The sequence below is a fragment of the Cinclus cinclus genome, chromosome 1 (assembly GCF_963662255.1).
Source record: "Cinclus cinclus chromosome 1, bCinCin1.1, whole genome shotgun sequence".
Taxonomy (NCBI): domain Eukaryota; kingdom Metazoa; phylum Chordata; class Aves; order Passeriformes; family Cinclidae; genus Cinclus; species Cinclus cinclus.
The window spans coordinates 105,797,071-105,822,320 of record NC_085046.1 but is presented as its reverse complement, the minus strand read 5'-3'; the positions used below and the strand labels follow the sequence as shown (position 1 = coordinate 105,822,320).

Here is a 25,250-nt window from a genome sequence, read left to right as displayed (position 1 = left end):
TTTTCCTCCTCCTCCTCCTGTGTACTGGCTAATACCTGGAGAAAAAGGAGTATCCTGACAATTTCTAACTTCAACACTTGAACCAATAACTTATATTGCATTATTTGAATCAAACCAAAAGTGCTCCTCCTAGCAAATTTTAGACATAGATCTGTTAAAAAGGTAAAAATCAACCTTGCCAATGTTGTTGAAGTACATCATGTGCTTATTTAGGCTCACCCACAGAGTTACAAACAACTGTGTTCAGCTTGGTTTGAACAAAATAAAAAATTAAGTTAAAACACAAGGTCACTTAACCTTCTTCCTGGTTGATTTACCTTTAGTTAAAATTGTAATGTTTTTACTCAGCCATACCAACTCTGACCATACTAGCAAAGTGTCTCTGGCACAAGTGGTTTTCAGAAGAAAAGCTGGACTTCCCAACAGCTCTTTCTTCTGCTTCATCCTAAAGTGCAGGAACTGTGGGAAAGGATAGCAAGCCTTCCTGTCGGTCACTGTGGAACCACTTCCCTTAGAGAAGCTAAGGCTGCGTGTATGCGGACGTGCAATCTGTTCTCAAAGTCATAGCCAGAAAATTCCTCCTGGGGGGGAAAAAAACAAGGGAAAAAAACCTCAAACATACCTACTAGCTGCCTTCACTCCAGGATATGAAGATAATTTTGCTATTAATGCTTAAAAAAAAAATCACATTACAAAACAGTCTAAAGAAAAGAAGTGAACTGGTGATTGCATGCTATAATATCCCCACATTACCCATGGCGAAGGAATTACTACAGAAATTCCAAGTTGGTTAAAAGAGCAGATTGAAGCCAATATAGTTGAAGAGCACCTGAAAGGTTCTACTAATCCAAAAGCGCCAGAAAATTCCAACAGGCCCAAGGCAGAAACCAGTTGGAACAGACAAGGAATGGAGAACTGTCATTTTCAAAATTTTTGTAGCCAAATCTTGGCTGAAAAATGTATCAAGGTTCTAACACTGCAGGAGCTGTCACTAATGTGTGCTCTGTGTGATGGCTGACCTAGCAGCACGTATCTATGGAGCACACATGAATGTGTATCATGCACATTGATGCACATATACGTGACAGGAGCTGTAGATTAAAAATGAGGGACATCACCACTTCACACTCACTCCCCCTGAAAATACAACCTCCCAAACGCCCTTTCATCTCAGACAGTTAAATTAGAAAATGCCTTAGTTTTTACCTTGGCTTGGAGCAGTAAGGTTTTGCCTCTTGGCACAGTCTACAAAAAGACAAACACTGCATTGGAAACACATCACAAATGTTACAGAAAATACTTTAAGTAAATGTGCTGGTGAGACTAGAGTAGCATCTCTACCTTTGGAAAAAGTGCTGAGCAGACAAAACCCTTTCAAATTAGGAAACTGGAATTACTAATGAGGCACCCAGGAGAAGCACTATTATGTATTTCTAGTCTTCTACAGAAAAGGAAATTTACAGAAATTATAAAATCCTATCCCTTTCTCTTTCTTAACCATTATGGAGCTCTAGCACAACACCCCAGCTACTAAATGAAATTTTGTATAAACAGGATCCACTCACCTCTAGTTCTAGCTCTTCCTTTCCCTTAACCCATCCCACTTTATTGAAATCAAGCATCATTTACCTCCTTAGTTTCTGAGTGCCACGAGAGGGAGCTACCTCCACATCCTTCATACGCTAAACGCTACCACAGCTCCTCCAGCCGAGGCTTGTTCAGCCCTCAAACACCCAACATGAGGCACATTCAGTTACTGTGTGCACACGCTGCATGTCAAGCAAGAGGAAGGAAGGACTGCTCTCACATTCTTCAAATCTTAACATACCTTCACGACCCACCACGTTTTTGGTTTGTCTTTTTTTTTTGTAGAGACACTTGACAAGATCAAATTTAAACATGAACATGGAAAGAAAGGCAGCAGGAACATTATGGGACTCATCTTAATCCACGCTTCAAGGCCCAGCTCTAAGTCTTAGGGCACCAGGGTTTTCAAAACCAAAATTAGTTTTAAAAGCATTTTCTAGTCCTGTCCTTTATCACGATAATTGTTTTTATTGAAAGATATTCCTCTCCTTCTTCTTTTAAGGGGAAGGCTCAACTCAGCTAAGTAAACCTGACAACACCAAAACCAACTGAAAACAGAATCTTGAGAATATGAGATACTAACAGCCTAACTACTTCATACACTACATACAGTGAAGGGAGTGTTCAAGTGACCCCCCTGTAACCAATTCCCCCCCTTACCTGCCATCTGATTATTGACACAAGGTGGCACAAACAAGGTGCTACACAAAGTGGCATAAACTCCAAGGACTGGGGTTACACATTTGAGGAGGGAAAACTGCACCAAGAGTGCTGCACAAGTTGCTCTCGTTTAATATTCTCTGAGGTAGGGTATGTGCAAAGACCTGAACAATTAAAGGTACTGTGAGCCAAGCCATTTGGACAATCTGAAAGCCAGGTGGATTATTTTCTTCCTCATCCTGAACAACAAAACCCTAATTACTCAGGGTGGAAGTCAAAATGCCCACACAAACAGCTTTAATGGAATTTAAATGACTAAGAAAACCACTTGCTATTTTAGGAAGGCATCAAATTCTGTTTGAAAAGGATAAGTACAGGTGAACTTTGAATGGCATCCAACAGGATATTACATAGGTAAGAAAAGGACCCTAGCTATCTGCCACACTAAATACCACCTACAGACAAGAAATCCCTGTCTACCCAGGGCATTCTGGCCAGGCCTTTGTTGCTACCAGCAGCAGGAACACTCTCAATTACTGAAAAACTAAGACATTGTGACCTAAAACACATTCAGTCCATTTCTTGTACTGAACCCAGCTCCCCCACAAAGTTGTAAGGCTTTTTTATGGTAGGTATAAAAGAAATTTTTAAAATTTAATATGCACAGCCACCTATGAATTTTGTTTCATTCTTTGCATTGTGATATGTTGACTCCTTCCACTACTTTTGTAAGTTTAAAAACAGGTCATGCTATTACCTCTGGATTGTCCAACAGGATACAGCCAAGTTCATAGCAAGCATATGGCTGGACATACAAGTTGCTTTGACGGCAGAGTTCATCTTTAGCAGCTCGCTGAAAGTACTGTAAAAATGAAAGGAAAAAAAGAAACCAAAGACTGCAGAAGTACATTAAATTTGACAGGTTGTTACTTCCAAACAATGCAGAAGCACCATTCAACTTTCAGCTATAGAAATTAGCCAAAGCTAAAATGAGAATACATTAAAAATTTACAACGGTATAGATTCCTACATGTTTTTACCAACACTACTGTATCGAGACAAAATTATTACCTTGGAGATTACCAAGTATTATTGTGACTGATTCAAGAGTTTTCCAACTTTATACTGAAAAAATGTTAGCTCTAAGAAGAAACTGAGACATCAAAGATGAAGTAACCCAGATTATTTAAGGTACATTTGAGAGAAATGGGGCAGGGGGAAGGAGGGTTTAAAGCCAGCGTCTTGCTGCTTACATGAATAGCATTCTACTTTGTGAAGGAAAAAGTAGAGTTGTGCCTACAGAGCAAAACCTGGAGTGGTGGCAAAATTATTCTTTGGTATGTGCTAATAATTAAATCCCTCTCTCTAACATGTCCAGAGAAGAAGCAGCAAACCTCTGCTTTCAAAAGGTCAATCTCCAAGATACTTAAAAAAATAAAAGAATTAATTTTCTTTGGTGGACAAAGTACATCTAGCAGAACAAGAACTTTTTCTCTTAATTCTTCCCAGCTTCCCCTTAACTCTTGTTACTATAAACCACTTTAACTGCCATGTTCATTCAACAAAGCCAATTACTTTCACAGCAGAGAATACAATGAAGACATGTTAAATCAGAAGATTTTAAAACAAACTGTTAGAATTCACAAACCAGAACGATCAATGAAAAATTAATGACTTGCTTAACACTCTCACTCAAAAGTATTCACTGTTTTAAAAAGTAGTTTCTAAAATAGGAATAATGGTGGAAATTATCATTTAACTACTTACCTGAATAGCATCTTCAGAATTTCCTAAACATTTGTGTATGGCACCAAGAAGCAAATTCCTCAAACCAGCAGCCGATGAATCATCCACATCATGACAAGCTTAATTAAAAGATTCCAGTAAACAAGGCAGATTGAAATACTTCCTTAGACAAGAACTGTGATTTATATTGTCTTTTAGTCTGGTATTTAAATTTTACCAGAAAAAGGAGATGCTACTAACATTAACAGAAAGCCAAGTAAATTATTTTCTTTTAAATACAACCCATTCTATATGAACCTCATCAAGAAATCCATCACTCATGAGAACAATTCCTAATAGGAATGAATGGGCTGAAGTCAAAGGCAGTTGGTGTGTTCTTCTCACAAGGGGAGGACTGATCTCTACTGGTCCTTGAAATATCCACTAAAAGGTAAAATTAAGAAACAATCATCTCCTGGTGTTACAGGACTGGTTTGCCCCACATCTTGAAAGAAAAATACACAGTCCAAGTTAGAAGGAGCACAGGGCAAGCAATTCAGACAAACCTTATTTCTTCTGAACTGCAGCCAAGTGACAGACGCACAAAAATTTGTACTGGACTTAAGAGCCCAGACCAGGGTGTTTTGGCATCACAGTTTTCAGTGATGATGGGAGGACGAGGTTAATTTGCCAGACCTTAGCTGGTCCAGAATCTGGGGACAGACTGTGCCTCAGCTGAGTAGTGCTCTGTTTCCAGGAAAATCTGAATCACAATATATGGAACCCTTTCTAAACAAATCAGGCTCCATTTTGATCAAGCTTATTAGTGCCAGCTCTGCTAAATCAAGGTGAGTTCCATGAGAAGCCATTTGCTCTTGCCCACACCACCACCTCCAGGAAGGAGAGAGTACAGGGCTTCTCATCCCATAACTGCTGTGTCTGGAGCAGTGCAGTTCCTTAAACATTTTGCCTCACAGCATAGACCCTGTCAGATCTTAAACAGCTCTGCATTCACAACACAGATAATCCACAACCCAAAGATGCCACCTGTGGATAACTGTAAGGTGGCTTCATGACATATTTGCATTGTCAGCTTTCAGGTGGATTACAAGTCTCAAGTTACTTGGCATTTTACTTACAGAGATGCAAGTTGATACAAATTAATTCCTTGAAGTCAAGTTTTAGCCTTGAGGAAAAGCCTGGAAATCCACCCCAGTAAATTACAATTGTTCATGACAAGAGGAAACAAACATGGAAACCACCCCCCCCTATTATTCATGTTCTTGAAATACACATAAGGTAAAGAAATAACACTGCCTGTACAGAAAACCTTCAGCCAAGGATGGCTGATGCAGACATATTTGTCAGTGACAAACTTAAAGCAGTGTATCTCTGCATTTGAACCTATACTGCTATTTCACATCAAAATGTGAACCACTGACTGGAATCTTACACAGGGGAGACCTACACTGCCTCTGAGTGTGCAGGAGAGAATACCAATTCCTTGCACTCTCTAAAGCTGACTGGTTCGAAGGCAAATGACAGCTAAACAAAATACTCATATTTATTTTGATGTAAGTAAATCTGACTTTAAAGCCTAGCATTACCTTTGTGACTAGAAAACTAGGGATCTGAATATAACCCACTGCTATAATGCAATTTAAATGGACAAGTTATCTGGAAACTGGAACAAACACCACTATTAGTCCTGACTCTTGACTTCAAGACTGGAGTTTTCTAGCTTAATACAAAAATTGTGTACAATCCCCAGAATTTCACAATTACAAAAAAACAAACAAAAAACCCCCCAAAAAACACAAAAAAACCCCAAAAACCCAAAAACCCCTCACCAAAACAACAACCACAAAAAGCACCTGCTGGCAGGGACACGTTTCACAAGATCAGGTAGTTCAGAGCCTTGTCCAACCTGTCCTGGAACACTCAAAGGGATGGGACATCCACAGCTTACCTGGGCAAACTGATCCAGTGCCTCACCACCCTCACAGTATTTTCTTCTTAATATCTAATTTAAATCCACCTTCTTCCCGTTTAAAGCCATTCTCCCTTGCCCTGTCACTCCCTGCCCTTGCAAAAAATCCCTCCCCAGCCCTCTTGCAGGTCCTCTTTAAGTACTGAAAGGTTCTCTAAGAACTGCCTGAAGGCTTCTCTGCTCCAGGCTGAACATCCCAAACACTCGCAGCCTGTCCTCTTAGGGGAGCTATTCCAGCCCTCAGAAAATAAGCCATGTGTCCCTTCTCTGGACCCACTTCAGCAAGTCCATGTCTTTCCAGTGATAAGCACCCCAGACCCAGACACAGCACTCCAGGTGGGATCTCACCACAGCAGAAGGGCTTCCTGGACCTGCTGGCCACACTCCTTTTGATGCAGCCCAGGATGCAGCCAATGGGCTGCTAATGAACATTGCCAGGTCATGTTGAGCTTCTCTTCAACCAGCTTGAAACTGTTTGCAGAATGCAAACAGGAGTGATTGCTGGATGGAATGAGAAGCACTGAACACTTAATGATACACACTGCTACATGCATAAGCTACACAGACACCCAAAGTCATCAGGACACTAATGAAGAGGCAACCATTCACCACTAAGAAGGTCCCAGGACAAATAGAACACCTATCATGTCATAGCTAACCTCACAAGCAACCTATTTACTCTTAGAAGAAAACTGACATGCTGGAATGGATAGGTAGTTTTATTCTTTTACTATTTTGTTGATGGGCTTAAATGAGTTACATTTTGCTTAGTGACTTGGAAGAGTGACTATCACGCTACTGTTACATTTTGAACAATGATTAACAAACAGCTATATACAGCAGGCAGTTACAACTTCTCCCAAAAACTTGTAAAAATGAAGCATTTAGGCTGAACTGCAATGGGTCATTATTCTTCTATTACTCACCTGTATTTTACTATGACACATATACACAAGTTAAAATTTTCATGATACTGCAATTAGCTACTCCACACAACAGCATAAAAATCATACAACTTATTTTAAAATGTAAATAAATAAATCAAGGAGCCATATATACCTTGACTCATATGCTGCAAGTTTGAGAGGGAACAGTTTGGAAGGGCTTTCCATAAGTACAACACTTCAATGGATGCCAGGACACAGAGCTCTTTGGTTGGCATTTGTTTCCTAAATCTATCTGCCTGCAAAGTGGGAGAAAGAAGGACGGGAGATCCATCATTTGTTCTTTTAGAGGGAACACGATAGTCACAAACAATGTATCACAAACACTAATTCTAACTGTTTTATAAAGTCACCCAACAATTTTATGAAAATAAAGTCAGGGGTAATAAAAAAAAATAAAAAATCAAATTATTTTAACTAATTTAAGGGCTTCCATATTGATCAAAATTAAAACCTGCTTGTATGGTGCCTGACTGGGTTTTACTGTATTTCACAGTCCTAATACACACTGACTGGATGCTGAGACAGTACCATCTGCAAGATCATCAGCTGAGAGATATTTCCTAAACAACTCCTAGCTCTCAAAAATAACTAAGGCTTTCACAAACAAGATAAAGTAGAAAGGAGTAAGAAAGGCAAAGCTAGAAGGAAAAATACCAAAGAAACTACAGTATCACATATTTTTATCTTTAATAATTACTTTAGTTGTAGAATGAATAGTTAATTCACATTTCCTTTGTTAGGTCCTTCAAACGACACTGTTCTTTATCCACCCTATTCTTTCCCACAAATTCTACAGAAGCAGCACAGCAGAAAAGAGATACATCCTGCTAAAGAAAATACTGAACTAAGAACTGAACTGTCATCACTGTACCAAAACAAGCCAGCTTATGCAAAAACTAACCTTTTTCACTGAAAACTGTTCAATCTGATTGTTTTTTCTTTTGAAAAGCTTCTGAACTTCCTTGAACACATTCTGAGCACCACTGACATCACCAGTGGCTCCTTGACACACTACAAAAATACAGAGACAAAAATACACTAAACAATATTGGGATATGAAACTGGAAAAGTTAAGATTGGATCTCATATAGTCACAGAGGAAAACCTCCACACATTCACCTTCAGAAAGTTATCTAGAGAGAGGATTTGATGAACACAGTGATCTCAACTCCCGCAGGTTCATTAAAAAGTCAGTACTACTTTTTATAGCCATTAAAAGAAGTAATACCACCAAGCTTGTGAAGTGGCAATAATTCCATCTACATGCACAGGGATGTACAGACAGGCAGGTACATGTATGAGCATGCAAGTGTTCATTATGGAAACAAACACAGTTGTCCAGGTCAAGCCTGGCACAAAGCTGCATGTGCAGCAGGAAGTGTGGAAGGCACTACATGCACCAGCAAGTTTCCCAAAAGAAAACAGTGCCAAAACTTTACCACATCACTGACTTAGCATTTACCCAACACCCTGGATATACTGACCTGCTGTTAAATAAGCATAGTAGCACTGGGACCACCTGGATTCATTCTTAAGCCTTTCGAAGGATTCAAATGCATCTTTGAAGTTCATCTCTATCATGCTACACCAACCTAAAAGCAACACTGATTTAAGTTCAGGGTAAAGTACAGTAATTGAAACTTAGTGTCAGCATTATTGAAACAAACAGTTCCGTTGTGTTTGTTTCATTATGAGAGCTGGAGCACGTTTAACAGCTATAAAAGTAACTGGAAAATTAAAAAAAAAGACATGCATTTAAAGTCTGGTTTCAATTTACTTTTAAACATTTTGAATTAGAAGATTCCATAGGAAATAATGAATCCACATTTAAAAGCTGGAACAAAATTATACACCAAAAGCTCTCATTTTTAAAATTTAGATACTACGTTCTGTAGAATGCTGAAACTTACAAAGCTGCTATTTCCCCTTATTATTTTCTACTCTGACAAGATCCCATTTAAAGCTCAAAGCAACCTATCTTCTCCACTATAAAGACCTGTATGCAAATTAAGACCATATATCATATCCTGCTATTGACAGAAGGAAACGAATGTGAAATACAGACCCTGCAAACTGTGAAGCTTCACTAAACTGATTAGTTTTTAGCACAGAAATGGTGAATCTATAGACAAGGAAGAAGAATTTATTTCTGATTTTAAACAACAGTCAGTAGGTTAACAGTTTGCCCTTGATTCCACAGTCTACTCTCTTTGCATCACCTTGCAGATAATTTTATCATGAAAAAGTGTTGAATTCTCCTTGTCTAAACAAGATTATTACCATAATCTAAAACCTTTTTAAAAATCCTAGTAAGAAGTCTGTAATTTGTTTACTGAAGCTGCCAGTCAAAACTTGAAAGTGAGCTATTTACGGTGTAAACACATCCAACATACCTATTTCATATAAGCAGACGTGTTGAATCTCCCTTTGGTCTGTTGCAAGTTCCAAAGCAGTATGAAATGAGGTCAAGGCACTATTAATTTGGCACTAAGTGAAAGAAAAAGAAAAAAGTTCAGACACCTTAGATTTGAAGTTTGTTGAATAATTAAATTTTGATAAAGAAAAGATTCATATTTCTTTTAATAGGTAGTCAATAAAAACTAGAGTAGAGGAGTTTAACAGTGTAATAGCAGCCAGTCAGATCATGTTTCAACTTCCAGCCCTAAAAATACAGTGTCTGTAATCCCTCTATGCGCTATTAAGTCCAAAATTCATTGGGTTTGTGCAGTAAGCTTTTAAGTAACCTCATTTCTACTTTTACTAGTCATTACACCTTTATAAGTTTTATTTTTAGCATCTGCTGATAAAGTTTAGCTTTCTGTACAAGAGGATACCTTTAGGGTTTGGTTTCAGTTATTTTGAACTTTTCAGCTCTTCCCATATTCCTCAGAAACCCCTTTAAGCAACAGTTTTGAGGGAATTCATAAATGCTGCATGACATGTAAGAAGATAAAATAGCATACGAGAGAAAAAGCATTTTAATAAAATCATTAACTAGCAACAGCTTAGCAAAAAGAGCTGACTTTTTTAAAGAACTAGAATTTTAGTTCTTTTGACTACCTGGTTTTCCCAGTCTGGGATGGGACTTTTCCCTATCAATCATTATGGGGGGGGTGGGGAGTGAAAACCAGTATTTAATTAGTTTTAAACATCCTATATATTCCAATACAGTTTGTACCAGCTTTAATACTGTTTCTCTATTTACTACCACATACATTTATTATAATTTATATAACAGGAGAATTTTTAAGCCCCTCTCTGCTGACTAAGCATGTGAGCAAAAGAAACCCTTGAAAATGCAAACTCACCACCTATGCCAGCATAACTGAATTCAAAAATTCCTACAAAAATCTGCAGCATTGTAGCTTAAGTCCAGGCAAACACAGAACTCTGAAATTATTGTATTAGGTTTTTTTTCCTTTGTCTCATCAGGGAAAACTGGTTTAGTTGCTAAGGAATGCTCTAACGGAAAATAATATACATTGCATCAAGACAGCACAACTGCCCTCACAGGGAGCCACAGCTGTATCAATATAAACACTGTACACTTAGAAAGTACAACAGTGATTGAAATAAGATGCTTGCTGGCAAGGCAGAAGAATATACAACACAGGAAGACAGGTGAATTATATTTGCCCTCAAAACTGTCAGGGAGCCTAAGACAGGTAGACCTTGTCCAATTCTGTAACAGCATATCCTCTCCACTACACATTAGTCCACTGATCCTGCATCACCCCAACACAACTTCTCAGAAAGTAACTGCTTGTTGGATCCTAGAAACCTGGAATTTTTGAGTTTTCTGTGCTTTCTGGCACTGACCCCCTAGAGAACACTGCTTTTGACCTGAGGCCTTGGAGAAGGCTTCCAAATTTGAGTGATGGAGTAAAAGTCACAGGAGTGTAGCCAAAATAGAAGTGTGTGATTTCACATGGTGAAGGGTTTAGGTTTTTTCTAATGTAGTAATAGGTATGGGACAAGATGGAGGATTTTGAGTGGTTTCTCCTTTTGAAGCTCTTCTTCCTTCTTCACGGTTTCAGGCAGTACTTTCTGGTTGGACAGTTAGTGCTGCACTGTGGGTCACGGGAGTTTGGTTCCTGGGTCAGAAGTATAAATAACATAGGTGTTAATTCTCTATTGGACTGTTTAGCTTTAGGAGACCTTGTAGCTAGCCAGGTTCACCTCCATTTTGCTTGCTTTTAGCTGGTGGCTAGAAGTGTAGCTGAACTCTCTGCATTTTAGATAAGATTTGATAAACAACCAAGCCTGAAAAGAGAAAATTTGTCTCCTTCGTGTTTTTTAATCCTGGCTCTGAGTGAAGACAGAAGAAACTTTAGACAAGCCACTAATTAAGTGGTGTAATTACCACCATTTCAACTGCTATGGGCTCAGTCTTACAGAAAAAAAAAAATAACATCAGTTTAGGACTTTATTTCTATGCTAGGAATTCAAAAGCTCTGTTAATCTATCTTTTCATAGATTTCAACACTTCTGAGGAAAATAACAAAGAAAACACCCCCCCCAAAAACAAACAAACAAACAAACAAACAAACAAACAAACAAACCAAGAAGAAAATAAAATATTTAGTCCTCTTCAAAGGTACACTGCCTTCTAAACCCCTAACCATTCTGAAATAGAAATCACTTATTCCATACAATGACTACTGGCAATCAACTCATTGTTTGCAATGCTGTACACCTGCTTATACACAAACCTGGCAATATACAAGTCCACTTTGTTGAATATTCAAAATCTTCTATAACCCAATTCTCTAGATCTCTCAAGTGCTTTGACATCTGCCTAAGCTTTCCTTCAGCATTAAGCTCATTTAAGTATGTTTCAGAGACATTCATTAATAATTAAAAGTTTCAATCACCTCCAGAGATTGCAGCAACATCCTGGAATATGAATTACAACTCCTGGTGTTAATTCTTAAATTAATTACTATCTGTTTACTGTTTAAAAGAACAAACAAAAATAATTATTAAGAGTCCTAAGTGTAATATCCTGGCTGCACCTGAAATTGATGTTCTTGAGATTTATAAATATATATACACACACATGTAATTCCTTCAGTAGGCATCACTCACATCTCTCTTGGACATAATACAAAGACAAAAAAAAGACAAATCATAAAATATGTAATATACAGAACTACATAACCATAAAGAGGACTAATAAACGTGATGTGAGAAGCCATTTCTGAACTTCAGATTAAAACTAAAAGCACCCCAACCCAACAACTAAGCAGCTACAGAGCTTAGCAAGACAAGGCAGCTTCCACAGCACACATTTCCCCACAGTTTTTCTGAAATCTCAGGACAACTTCCCTCCCTAGAACATCTCTATGCTCAACTACCACTCTGAATTCATAAAGATTTAAGAAACCAAACTCAGTAATAAGGGGAAACCAAAAGTCAACATCTAAAAGCTAAAAATTTACACCAGAGGACATTATATAGACATTTTAAAGCCTGTACTTTCCATTCCTTAACACACTAAAACCCACTTTTCCTTAGACAAGTCACAAAATCAAACTAGAATAAAACTAGGATACTCTACTTCATAGCAACATGTAACTAGAAAAGCCAACACAATTCCTGAAAATAAACCTTGACATTACATGCCTTCAAATTTTACTTTAGGCACCACTGTGATTACCGTCCAGAAAGTTAAGACTTCTCAGTGCTTGTTATTACACGCCTTCAGTCTACTTTTCTGTACTACACCCTCTCATCCCTAATTAAGAATGATGGTGCTGATACCATAACATCTACAAAAGGTAGCTAGAAGAGTGCTTGTCAGCATTCCACTTAAATGTTACACTGCACACTTTCTCCAGCCTGCTCATCTAGCACACCTGGAAAGTACCCCTGGTGCTCTGCCTGTCAGCTGGAGTCTTCTTTAGTACTTTTTCCTTCAGACTATTTAAATGCACCAACAGAAAATCTGGGTCAAGCCTCAGAACCTGAGGGGTTTTTTGCAGTCAGAGATTTCCTGTTGTCTATATTTATATAGTGTATGTATATATATATATATATATATATATACACACACACACACACTCACACACACAGGGAGTCTGCTAATTAAAGCAAAGCAAACCTTGTCCAGTTCACAACTTTGCCACTTTATTTTTGCTTTATACCATTACTGCTCTCCACATGAAGCTATCAGTCTATTAAACTGTTGCTGAGGGGTGTGACTGTAAAAGATTTTAAACAGTGTTGCTGACTAGAAGAAGAACAAAGAAAAAAGAAAAAAGAGAAAGAAAAACTGGAAGCTGAAAAGCAGAAATATGTAAGATCCAGATCATCACCTCTCACTCTGCCCTCTCCCATGCTACCACCATGCCCATCTTCCACTAGTGACTACAAAACCACGCCTGAATATTGTAAGTCCTGGTTTCAAAATTAAGCTGGTATTTATTAATATCATTCTGGTATCAGACAATACACATTTAGAATGTGGGTGGCAGTATTTTTACTTTCACAGTAGTAAGAAACGTCCACAAACATAGACAGAAACTCTGTATTTCAGACCAGTGAGTTTCAGCCATTATTATACCAACCATACTTTTACATACCTTTTAGGCCTAAGTATAAAACGTAATTCTCACTTGCCTGCAGTAGTTTAAGCTTACATGAAATCACTGCCAGCTTTAAAGGAAAGTAATTTCAAAGACTGAAATTGTGAGACCATCACAAAGAAATACTTTGAGACTGGAATATGTACCATATAATCACAAATCAAGCACAGAAATGTCCATAAAAGCAGCTTTAGTGAATTATGCCGAAGTCAGTAAAAATGCTAATTTTAACACACAGTCTTTTAACCTACTCTTTGGAAAGAAAAAAATGACATTTGATCAGCCTAGCAGTGCAACCTTTAACTTTCTGGTGCACTTTAATTCCAGTCTTCCCAAATCGTCCTCCTTTTCTTTCCCTTAACTCGCTCAGTTCAATAGTCTGCAAACACTTTTAGACTTTTTCTTGAAAATGTGAATCTGGGAAACAAAAGCTGACAGATATTCTGTTCCACATTTATTGCACCTGTAAGGCTACTTCTTTGAAAACTGAAGTCTGCTAAGGGTTTTACTGACTAATACCCATTTATGCTTTTTGAGGCACAAAGCATTATTCAGTTCCATGCTGAATAATGTTCAGCTCATTTGTCTTTTTAGAGACAGGAAGGTTTCACAGAGACTGTGCTTTCTCCTGGACTGCCTTCCTTAGCAATTTCCTCCTTTGTCAGATTTGTCTCTCACTGTCCAGCCCTGAATTACTGCTGCTGCCTTTTGAAGAGTTTCCCTCTCTCCAGGTGTCCATGGGCTGAACTATGCTCCTTTACTATTTTCTTCTCCATAGAAAAGAAAAGACACATACATACAGTATGGACACTTCCTAATGGAAGCTGAATATACCATCAGCTAAAGGCTACAAAAAAATGTATGCAGGATCAAAGGAAAAAATAATGGTGAACTGAGTGCTAGCAGGCCCTAACACAAACCCTACAACCATTAATGGAATACACAAGGTCTTCTGAGTAACATCTAAAGGGGCCTTTTATCTATCTGTACTATTATATTGTGTCACTGAACTGTTAAAAGATGATAGATGTAAAAGAAAGACTAAAGTATACAAACTTCAGCTCAAGGTATGCTTTTAAGTGAACATAGGTTAAAACACAATTCTGGTAAACCACATGGAATAACATCCCATGCCCACTGGAAAGAATTTAAACCTACCTATGCAGTAATAGTTTCAAAGAAGGCCAAATAAGCACTTCCTAGGCTTTGCAGGAGCTCTCCTAACCTACCTTGGAAATGAGGAGGAAATTACAACTCAGCATATTGGGCTGTAATGTGAGAGTGTCTGTACACTTCTGGTTCAGAATCACAGGATCGTTTAGGTTGAAAGAGACCTCCAAGACCAGTCCAACCTTTGACTAATCACCACCTTGTCAACTAAACCACAGCACTAAGAACCACATCCAAACATTTCTTGAATACTTTTAGGGATCACAATCCCACCCGCTTCCTGCACAGTTTGTTTCAATGCTCAACAATCATTTCTGTGAATCAATTACTCCTTATGTCCAACTTGAACCTTCCCTAGCTCAGCTTGAGGCCATGTCCCTCATCCTGCTGCTCACTGCCTGGGAGAAGCAGCCGATCCCCAGCTGGCTACCCCCTCCTTTCAGGAAGTTGTAGAGAGTGATAAGGAGCCTCCTCTTCTCCAGACTAAACAACCCCAGCTCCTTCAGCTGCTCCTCAAAAGACTTGTGCTCCAGACATTCACCAGCTGCGCTGTCCTGCTCTGGACACACCAACCTCAATGTCTGTCTTGAACTGAGGGGCCCAGGACTGGACACTACTCAGAGGTGCAGCCTCACCAGTGTCCCCTCACAGGGGGACAATCGCTGTCCTGGCCCTGCTGGACACACTGATATACAATGATGCTGTAAGACCAATGCCCAGATTCAGGACACATGTAACCACACATGTGATGTGCAAAAACCCAGTGCAGCTCCCCATGCTACTGCCACCAGCCACATTCCTTCCTTCACTATTATGCCAACAGCATTAAAGCAAATTAAGCTGGGAAAAGTCCTACCAAATTCCAGAAGAGCCCAAGACACTTCAACCAGAATATCTGGATACAGTAAAACCTCTGTGACAGAGCACCACTTGGAACAAAGAAATTATGGGGGGAGGGGGAAGAGGCTGCTGAATGGAAAAGCTCTCATGAAAACACACACAAAAACAGCAAAGGGACATTTTAATTCCTGGCAGCAACCAAAAAGCTTTCTGCTGACTAAGGGCATGGCTACACAGCATAATGCACAGCATTCTGCCTGCCTGAGCTAAGTAACTTAGTTAACATGGCCATGCTGTCTCCATTCACTTGGAGCTAAGCTTCACTGTCTCCATATGGTATTTGTGCATTGAATAATGCAGTAAGACTACATTTAAACACCTCTCCTTTGAAATATTACAGTTCTCCAGAAAGGGACTGACTACACAAAATTTACACTTATCCCAAATATATCCTCTTTTTTACACATATACTCAATTTACTAAAAACTTATGTTTAGACTTTTGCCATAACTTGCCTTGAAAGTCAAAAGAATCATTTGAATTTTATTCTTTGTTACATTAAAATACCAAGTTATACCCTGTATTCGTTGTGTAGTTACTCCCAACAAATTAGATTTTTACCGTAAGAATGGAACAGGCATATAAATGAATAAAACCCACTAAGGTCTTGCCTACTCAGGCAACAGCAATTTGCCTGTGACAATGTAATTCCCAAAATGCACCACTGCTTTCAAAAGGATAGCAGCAAAAACAAACAAAACAACAAATATTTAAATCCAATGCAGGAATATGCAGGCAAACCTGAAAGGGCACAAAACTGAAAGCCTGTTCTCTGTTCTATTACTACCTCTCTGAAAATACAGAGGTACATCTGAAAGCCTTAACTGCAAATCTAGCTAAGAATGACCACCAATATCAACATCTCAATTACTTCTTGTAATTGTAATGTTGATGTGAAGGGTTTGAACATTCTGGGCTTCTGCTTTTGTTTTGTTAGGTTGTCTGGTTCATGTAATTGCTCAGAAAATATTCTGGTCTGACAAAAGCAGCAGCTAGGAGTTGAACAGTACTTTAAACAGATTCTTAGAGACTAATTCAGCGAAAATCCACAAGGCTGCTGCAGTGTTTGAATAATTCTTTGCAATAGCATTCACAAAAATATTTTCAGTGAATACATTTCTGCTCAGGTCAGAACGCACGCTTAGTAAGAGAAAACATCCTGGTGTGACCTCTGAAAAGTACAGCACTTATTTAAGGGAACCTATTGCAGAGAATTAGCTGTATATGAACAATGCATAAAACAAAGAGGAAGATAAATACTATGCACTCAGCAGATAATACTCAGTTTTAGCTTGACAAGCAAAACTGAAATAGCTCAAGAAATCTGAGTGTCCAAATGCACTTCCTTTTAGCACAGAGTTACAGAAATATCAAGTAGCTGAAAAAGATTTTCAAAATGTCATTAATTCAGATAGATCAGTGGAAGAGCAAGTTTTGCATGTGAGCTTGAAACTAGGAAGGACTTAATCCAGTCTCTCTTATCTTTCCATGTACCTGTATCTTTAGTCACAATCTGCTGAAGCTTGCACAGTTCATTCACAACAGAAAAATATAAGAAATGACCAGGAGGAAAAATCAGTCTAAAGGATGAAAATGTGCAATACCTCTAATCGCTGTATCCTCCCCTTGAAGAACATGAACAGAGAAGAATTTGGATAAGCAGATTCTTTTTTGGCAAGAATTTCTTTTGCCTCCTTCAATCCTGCCTTGTTATCACTGCCATCAAGGGCAAAAAAGGGACGAACAACTGTGTGGTACCACAACAGAGCTAATCTAAAAGAAATGTAAGAGTAAAAAGGATTACAGCTTGTAAACAATTTTAAGGATAACACTCTACACAGACAAACTTTTAAAATAATCTGGAAGACAAAGACAGATACTAATCTTTTATTATACAATCTGGCTTTATATTTTAAACACAATACTACTGCCATACATCAAAGTACTCCTAAACTGCACCTGAACATACAATTCAGTGCACGCTACCCAAAGACAAAGTAACAACTGAGCTCATAGCATCAAAGCAGTTGAGCCTTTAAAACTCAGATTTCAGAAAAGAAAAACCCATAACAAAACTTTGAAATCGAACTCTTCACTAGAAACAGAAAAAAAAAGCCAAACAAACAAAAAAACCCAAACCAAACAAAAACCCCACAACCAAACAACAAAAAAAGCCCTGACAAAAATCAACTAAAAACCCTGAATACACACCAGTAAACACTCTTGAAATCAATGTGAAAAAGAAATACAACCTGTGTTTAGAAGGGCAGATGTTTACATGATCTACATGTTCCTGGAAACAAAGGCGGAACACGAAAATTTCCAAGACTACCTGAAGGAGGAATCATTCCCCAAATATATCATTTTTCTCCCTCAGATAGGAGAAATATCATCAGGAATATTTAATCCTAAGCTTTCTGAAAGAAACAGAATCCCAATTCTGAGAGACTTTAGCTCTGCTGTCAGTGTTTCAAAACTGACACCTGATGGTACCTGCAGTAGGTCCAGTAATAAAAGCATTAATTTGTAGATTTGCAGATAATGGAATAAAAAAGACAATTATGAAGGCAATTTAAATTAGGTCTGGCCAATCCTTTAGCTCCTGAAAAGACCTGAGGACAGTATGAAGTCTTGGGAAAAAGAGTACAGAAAATACTCCCTTAAAAATACTATAAGGAATATCTCATTTTACTGAGATGCTAGAACAAAAATCAAAACGAAAAACTTAAATCAACTGAAAATACTTTGTGTTAGCAGTAAGAAAAAATGGCTAAATGAGACCAGTGACTCATACTAAGTAGAATGCTCTCCCCAGCAGAGAATGTAAGTCAGGTAAATTCACGCAGCCTTCGGGGGAGCTTTTATTTACCCAGCTGGCATTTAAATTACAGGACATTAGAACTGCAGGTACTGGAGAATACAGAAAGATACTGACCCAAACCCCAAATATATGTAAATAATAAACAGCAGAGATCTCATACATCAGTAAGCAATAAATTTACTAAACAACGGTATGTTAAACAACAAACTACCAGTTTATTTTACCTGCTGTTGTTTCCTTCAAAGCAACATGTCTTTTTGGTTTTGACTTTTTCCCAGTTACTTACTTTTAGTACTAAGTTATCTACCAAAGCATTTCAATATAGCTACTCACGTAGCTAAAGGGGCCTTCATGTCCTTACTTTCACTTGCATACATCAGTGAGGAAAGCCCCTGTAGGCGGTCTCCAGGAAAACCCAGCAGGTTGATGATTTTGAGCAGGTTTGGGGGCACCATGGATATGCAAAGATGAAAAAGTCCATATCCAAAGCTAACAGCACCTTTCAGTCTGTTTAGCGAATCCTCCGTTACACCTTCTGCAGCAATATGATTATCATTTGCAGCATCAGAAGTCAAGGATTCCTGAGTTGTTTTCTTCTGATATATTTCCTGAAGTGTATTAATGTCCGTATAGCACTTATTGTAAATTTTCCAGGCTTTTCGGAGTATCCACCCACCTTTTATGTATGCTAAAAAAAAAAATCAAGGAAGAAAATAAATACTTCAAAGACATATTTCAGAAGCAGAACATCCTAAGAAGTAAATGCTATTTTCCAAGCCCAAGACGGTCGTTCTATTTGCAACAACTTCGTGAATAAATGATTTTGTAATAGCTACTGTTCCCTCAGAGAGGTCTTGCATAGTGGGCACTAGGAACTTCAGTCTGTACAACCACAGATTTTACAACAGCACACAACACAAAGGCACCTCTGGCAGTACAGCTGTCAGAGAGAAAGAGAGCAACCAAAGAACTTAGTGCTGGATTTTGCTCCACTACAGGGTGCAGATGGAACGTCTGCCTAGCAAACAGAGAGAAGCAAAACTCAGAAGAGATTACACCTCCTCTCTTAAACCCAAATTGTGTTAAAACACAGTTCATGGGAAAACACCAAGAAAAGCCTTTCCTTTGGGTTAGACAGTAAGATTTTCAGCATTATCACTTTCCTGCCCTTCGCATGAACACAGTGCCTTATAATTAAGGGGGAAAAAAAAGAAACCACACATGGTTTTAAAGTATTTGTCCATTGCCTAACTTCCTCAGTTTCCTCAAAGCAATGTGGGTACCTGAATTTCCCTAGAAATTTGGTCTTGAGCATTCTTGTTTGAGAATGACAGCATTATCAGTCTGTGATCTTTACAGCAGGGTAAAGAAAGGCCTGACATCAAAAGATGAAGATGTTAATTTTGCCTATTTACAAAGCAATCATCTTTGTTATAAGCATATCCTTTAATAATGATAAGTGTTAAACATGAAATAAATGGAGAACATTCTTGCACACATTAGCTGTAAAAACAGCATTTTGGCTGTGACAGAGCCCTGAGAGTTAGGAAGTGCAGTGACAAAGACTAACTAAAAATAAACTAAAAACATTATTATAGCAGCAGTGTTCTAAACAAATACAGTTTTGCAAAGAACAGTGTTATAACTAATGCCAGAATTAGACCATAACAGGTGGGGTGTGTCAAAGAAAAGCAAGATGCTATTAATACCAAACAACTCTATAAAAGCTTTTGATGCCTTTGACAAAAACCCTCCCAAACCACAAAAAAAGCCCAACATTTCTAGAGAAAGTAACATTCCAAAAAAGAGATAGTCTAGTCTGCATTCTTGTTATATGAAGATGGCATGAAGCTAGTCTGATAGTCTTAAAAACCTGTACTGAGAAAGACTGTAAAATTTGTATTCTCAGTTATGACAGAAGGGTTCTGCCAACATGAACTTGGAAGTATTAAAAAAAATTGAATCCTCTCTCTTGAGATGAATATTAAAGCACTAGAATAAAAATTAACTCCCCCCAACCTTGATTCAGCTGCATTACAAGACTGACTAACATTACTCCAATTTTAAGCAATTAGGTCACGTTTTGGTTGCACAGAGTACTTTAAAAATTATGTGGTTCACCACAAGATGAATGCTCACACAACTATGCACAGCAATGCGGCACACAGGTAGTAAGAAAACTCCACATTTTACTTGTCCTACAGATAGTGATTCTGCCCATAGCTAACCACTGTGTTCCAATGCAAGTATAAAATGGATAAGATGTGGTATGGTGGAAAAAAAAGCAGTTTTACACTTTACTTCCATTGGTCTGCTGTCATTAAACTGTTGGCTAACACAGCATAACTATAATTGATATGATATTACTATAAAAATATAAAAGAATCTAGCAAATTAAAACAAATAATTCCTAACTTTTTCGATATAAAAATTAAATCAAGCCCAATTACTGAGTTGATTTCCCAACATGAAAGTAGTCAGATCCATGACAGCAGTGGTAAATACCAAGAAAAGGTAGTTCAGGATTGCCAGGGAAAGCTAACGTCATTTGGTCTGCCAACAACTTTATGATGGAAGTATTTCTAATATACCCCCGAGGGTGGAAAAGAAAATATAAAATGTGTTAAGCATATGAGAAACCAACTTGCATGGCATCATATGCTTCTTGTCAAACTGTTCCAGGAAGAAAAACACAAGGAATTTTTCACCCATCCACCGACCAGAAATATTTGTCTCCTACAGCTTTTTTTTGTGAAATTACACTCATTTCAATAATCTGGTTGCTATTTCTGTGCAGAAGTGCAATAAACACAAAGAATGTATGTACATAACCAGAAAGATACTTTAAAACACAAAATAATGGATCCAATAGCTCGACAATGTCAGTAACTAGCAGTCTCCGAAGTAGCATTTAGCTGCTTGGAATTTTAACTAAAGATTTCAGGTATATTTTTTGCTCAGTAGAATAACCCAAATATACTGCATGTTCTGCAATTCTCTGCTACACACTTCAGTTCTCTGAGGTGCAGACAAGAGAAAGGGAAGAGACACCACCTTCAGTTACAGTGTCCAACCCAATTATGCAGCTGCAGAATACATACTGAAATAAGGGAAAAAAGCTTCAAGAGGGAGGGAAAAAATAAGCACCACAAACAAAAACCCAGAACTGCATCAAAAATTGCAATAAAACCCTTCTGCAGCACAACACACAAAGTAGACAGAAATATCCCCTGAATTTCTGCTAACAAAAACCAAACTTAGTCCAAGACATGAAGAATATAACTTATCTTGATAGCTTGGAATAAAACAAGTCTTCACATCATAGAAAGCATTACATCCTTGACTGAAAATCTGAAGTGTTATTTTAAATAATCTGAATGTTATTTCCCCCTTTCCTTTCAGCTGATCAGCAGAGTTTGGTCTGTCTGCCATCTCTTGGCCCTCATTGATTTGGTAGGAACCTGAGATATGCTCACACTTTCTATATGACCTTGACCACAGTTTCTATAAATTTACAGATAACAGCATGCTTTAAGATTGTGCAAGGGATGCAGGAATGCAAGGAAACATCAGAAACAGCTCTGCAGTTGAAAGGAAGGGTTTGTATTCAACACGACAGGATTACCCTCTTTGGCATGCAAGGACACACTCCAGTGACCAGAGAGTAAGAACTGATTCAGCAGTTCCATGTTCAGCACACTCATTTAAAATTACTTTCATTGGCACTTTGTCACCTCCCTGAATTGTCATGAATGGAATACATATGGAACATAAGGTTTTTCCCAGTGGCCTGAATTTAACAGCCTCTTTTATCTTGCAGGCCACAAAGCACACAGACTCTCCCCGTCTTCATCCCAACTCCTCCCAACACCTCTACAATAATATGCAAACTTGTCTAAGGAGAACAAATTGAATATGATTATTGGTATAGAAAAAGAAAAAAAAACCCTAATTTGTAGGAATCCATCTTATTTTTCACCACTACCTATATAAAGGTGGAATACCTCTTTAAGTGCACCAATCTTGAAATGTTTCAAATGCAACTCCTTCTTACAAAACAATTATTTTTGCTGAAAGTCATATGGCAATTTTATGATCAAGTTTTGTAAAAAAGACATGCTAAAATATATCTAAACATGAAACCCACAGCACACCTGATAGCTCTTGTTTTACAAACGAGAGCACAGCCAAGTAGACTTGACAGTCTGCTACAATTATTTGTCTTTGTAGACGATCTATCATGGATAGAGTAGATTTCCGTCCATCAACCTGTTTGGGATACACAGACACAGAAAAATATTAACAAAGATAATACATAATACTTGTCTAAATCTGAGAAAAAATCCAAAATTAACTGCAAGAGGTAGTATCGCTACTAAAATAATTCAGCGTTTTGAAGTTCAAAACTACGCCAAAAATTTCTCAGACAGATTATCAAGCAAAATCCTACTTAACAGAACGTCCTGGTTTAGGGCAAATTTGGGAGAAAACCTCCAAAGGAAAATTTTACGCCTATAATACCAGCTATTTCTTCTAAGGTTCTACAAATTGTCAGAACAGACTTAAATTTCATTTAATTATTACTAAATGCATTAAGACATGCAATTAACAGATATTAGACAGGAAGTGCACAGAAAAGGCTGTATGACAAGTGGCAGGGTAAATACAGTGCCTCTTAAGAGAAGATAGTGAAGTATGACAGGTTCGACACTTTTTACCAAGCAAACTAAACACTGAAGAGAAATGGTTTCCTTTTCTGCTGTGTCACACTGAGCAGGCTGCTCACTGGATGCTTCTATACAACTACTTTAACTTGTTCTGAATCTCCATGCTTTATTCTTCCTTTATTATTTAGAATGAAAAATCTAAAAAAGGAAGGAAAATTCCCTAGGAATATGCATGGCTCACTGCAATCTGCAGCCTTTACATCACAACTTTTGAACATTACTAGAGCATGGATGAATTAAAGCTAGCATTAATTAGACAGGCTACAAGCTACAAATAATTTTAGTAGGTCACAAACTTTGCCTGTTCAGAAAACAATTACTAACATCAACACAACCTGACATTTTACTCACCTGAGACTAAGTATTTTAGAACAATTAAGAAATCCTAGTAAAATACTTGACAGAATTTCCAAATTTATCATTAATCTCTACTGCACTTCACATAGTCAAAAAGTCATAGACAAAAGTCATCTTTTCAAGATGCAACAAGGACAGAAAGGATATTTCCAGAAAAAAATATTCAATACACAAATTATGTTCTTACATTCTTTTTAATTTTATTCTTGATTGTTTCTATAACTCCAGCTTCTTCACTTTCACAAAGTTTCTCTGTAGCCTTTAAGTCATCACATGCCAGTTGCATTTTCTCCTCTTCAAATGTCATCATGGCATTCTATCCAAAACCAAGCACATTTGAATGATAAAATCCACAAATACTTCTATCACAGAAACATGAACTAGAAAATTGAGTTCTTTAGCAAAATTTCAAGACAATTCAGAACACACTAAGTGCTAACCTCCACCTTAGACCTTCATATACACTCAAACTGAATGCACTATCAGATTACTTTAAGCTGAAGAAAAATTCCTATATGTTAATTTTCAATTTTTGTTATGTAAGGCATGATTTGCATCTGTGCAGGTATCTGTTTTTATTCATTCATATAAATAACAGGCCTTCAAAATCAGTAACAACAAGCAGCTATTAAATTCTTCAAAATAATAGCCACAAACCCTCCATAGGTAAAAGAAAAAAAAGCACATCTGACTCCAGCTACTGCTGAACCAACTGAAAAAGAATTTCAGGACAAGTAACTTCTTTTCTTGGAGCTTATTAAACAAAAGCTCTGAATGACACAGGCACACCAAGTGCTGCTGCTATATTTAGAACAGCAGCTAAGCAAGATACTTTCAAGATCCTCTGATGCTGCACTGTGATGTTGCACTGGTTCAGCACATCAATTCAGATAAGCAAGTCTGAGAGATTCTCTCTTTCCTTTATCTCTTCCACTGACTTAAAAGGAAGTATATGCCCCAGGAGGTTTCCTAACCAGTATATTTTTCCATATTGCATACTAGAGAGAATTCATATTTTTTTTCATTCACAAATCATGTATTTCTGACATATTCCAATAAATTCTGTCTTTCAAAAGAGTATTACCATAGATAATATCTGGTGAGATCTAAGATGCAGAAACAAAGTCAGAATAAGGACAGTTTAAAAAACATGACCCAAACACTTCCTAATACACCTGCTCAGTTTTTATTCATGGCATTATAATTTCTAGTATGTTATATTAAAGAAAAACAAACAAAAAAACATTTAACAAATCTAACTTGCTCATTATGGCTTTTTAGTCAATCAATATTCTCAGTTCTCATCCATCCAAAATGGAAGCAACGTGAATGCTTTGAATTAACAACCTCCACCCAGAAGTATGGATGGATCAATAGCAAAAGTTACCAGAAAGACAGGCATTCATGAGTTGTATTTTAATCAAATAAATAAATAAATAACTCCACTGCTCACTTAAGAGAACTTTTTATTATGGCTCTGTTAATGGAACACATAAATATTTAATACATTCAAGAAGCTGAATTGCAGAACCTTTACTTTATATTTAAACCACATGAGTAAACAAGCTTTACATAGCATAATGCCGCATTCTCTAGCTATGTTTCCTCTAAAAACTTGGAAAAATTAGTCTCCAAAAAAGGAAAGAAAAAAAAAAAAGTATTGTGAACACATGCATGCACATACAGCCATGAACCCTAAGAGGTGTACACTCTGTGCTCTCATCTACTCACCAAAAAACTGACAAAACTGGCTCCAAAACTCATTAATGGGCTATGGTT

At 37.6% G+C, this 25,250-nt stretch overlaps 1 protein-coding gene across 1 annotated transcript; it reads right to left on the bottom strand.

The window, feature by feature from the left end:
- Positions 1 to 208: 208 nt before the first annotated feature.
- Positions 209 to 25,250, bottom strand: TTC39C (tetratricopeptide repeat domain 39C). Its single transcript, XM_062501226.1, has 13 exons — positions 25,203 to 25,250; positions 23,659 to 23,787; positions 22,542 to 22,656; positions 18,721 to 19,075; positions 17,171 to 17,339; positions 9,303 to 9,396; positions 8,394 to 8,501; positions 7,811 to 7,920; positions 7,022 to 7,145; positions 4,015 to 4,112; positions 3,005 to 3,109; positions 1,207 to 1,245; positions 209 to 581 (listed from the first exon to the last, which is right to left on the bottom strand). Exons 1-13 carry the CDS (start codon positions 25,233 to 25,235, stop codon positions 492 to 494), a joined length of 1,569 nt encoding a protein of 522 aa, XP_062357210.1. The 5' UTR covers positions 25,236 to 25,250; the 3' UTR covers positions 209 to 491.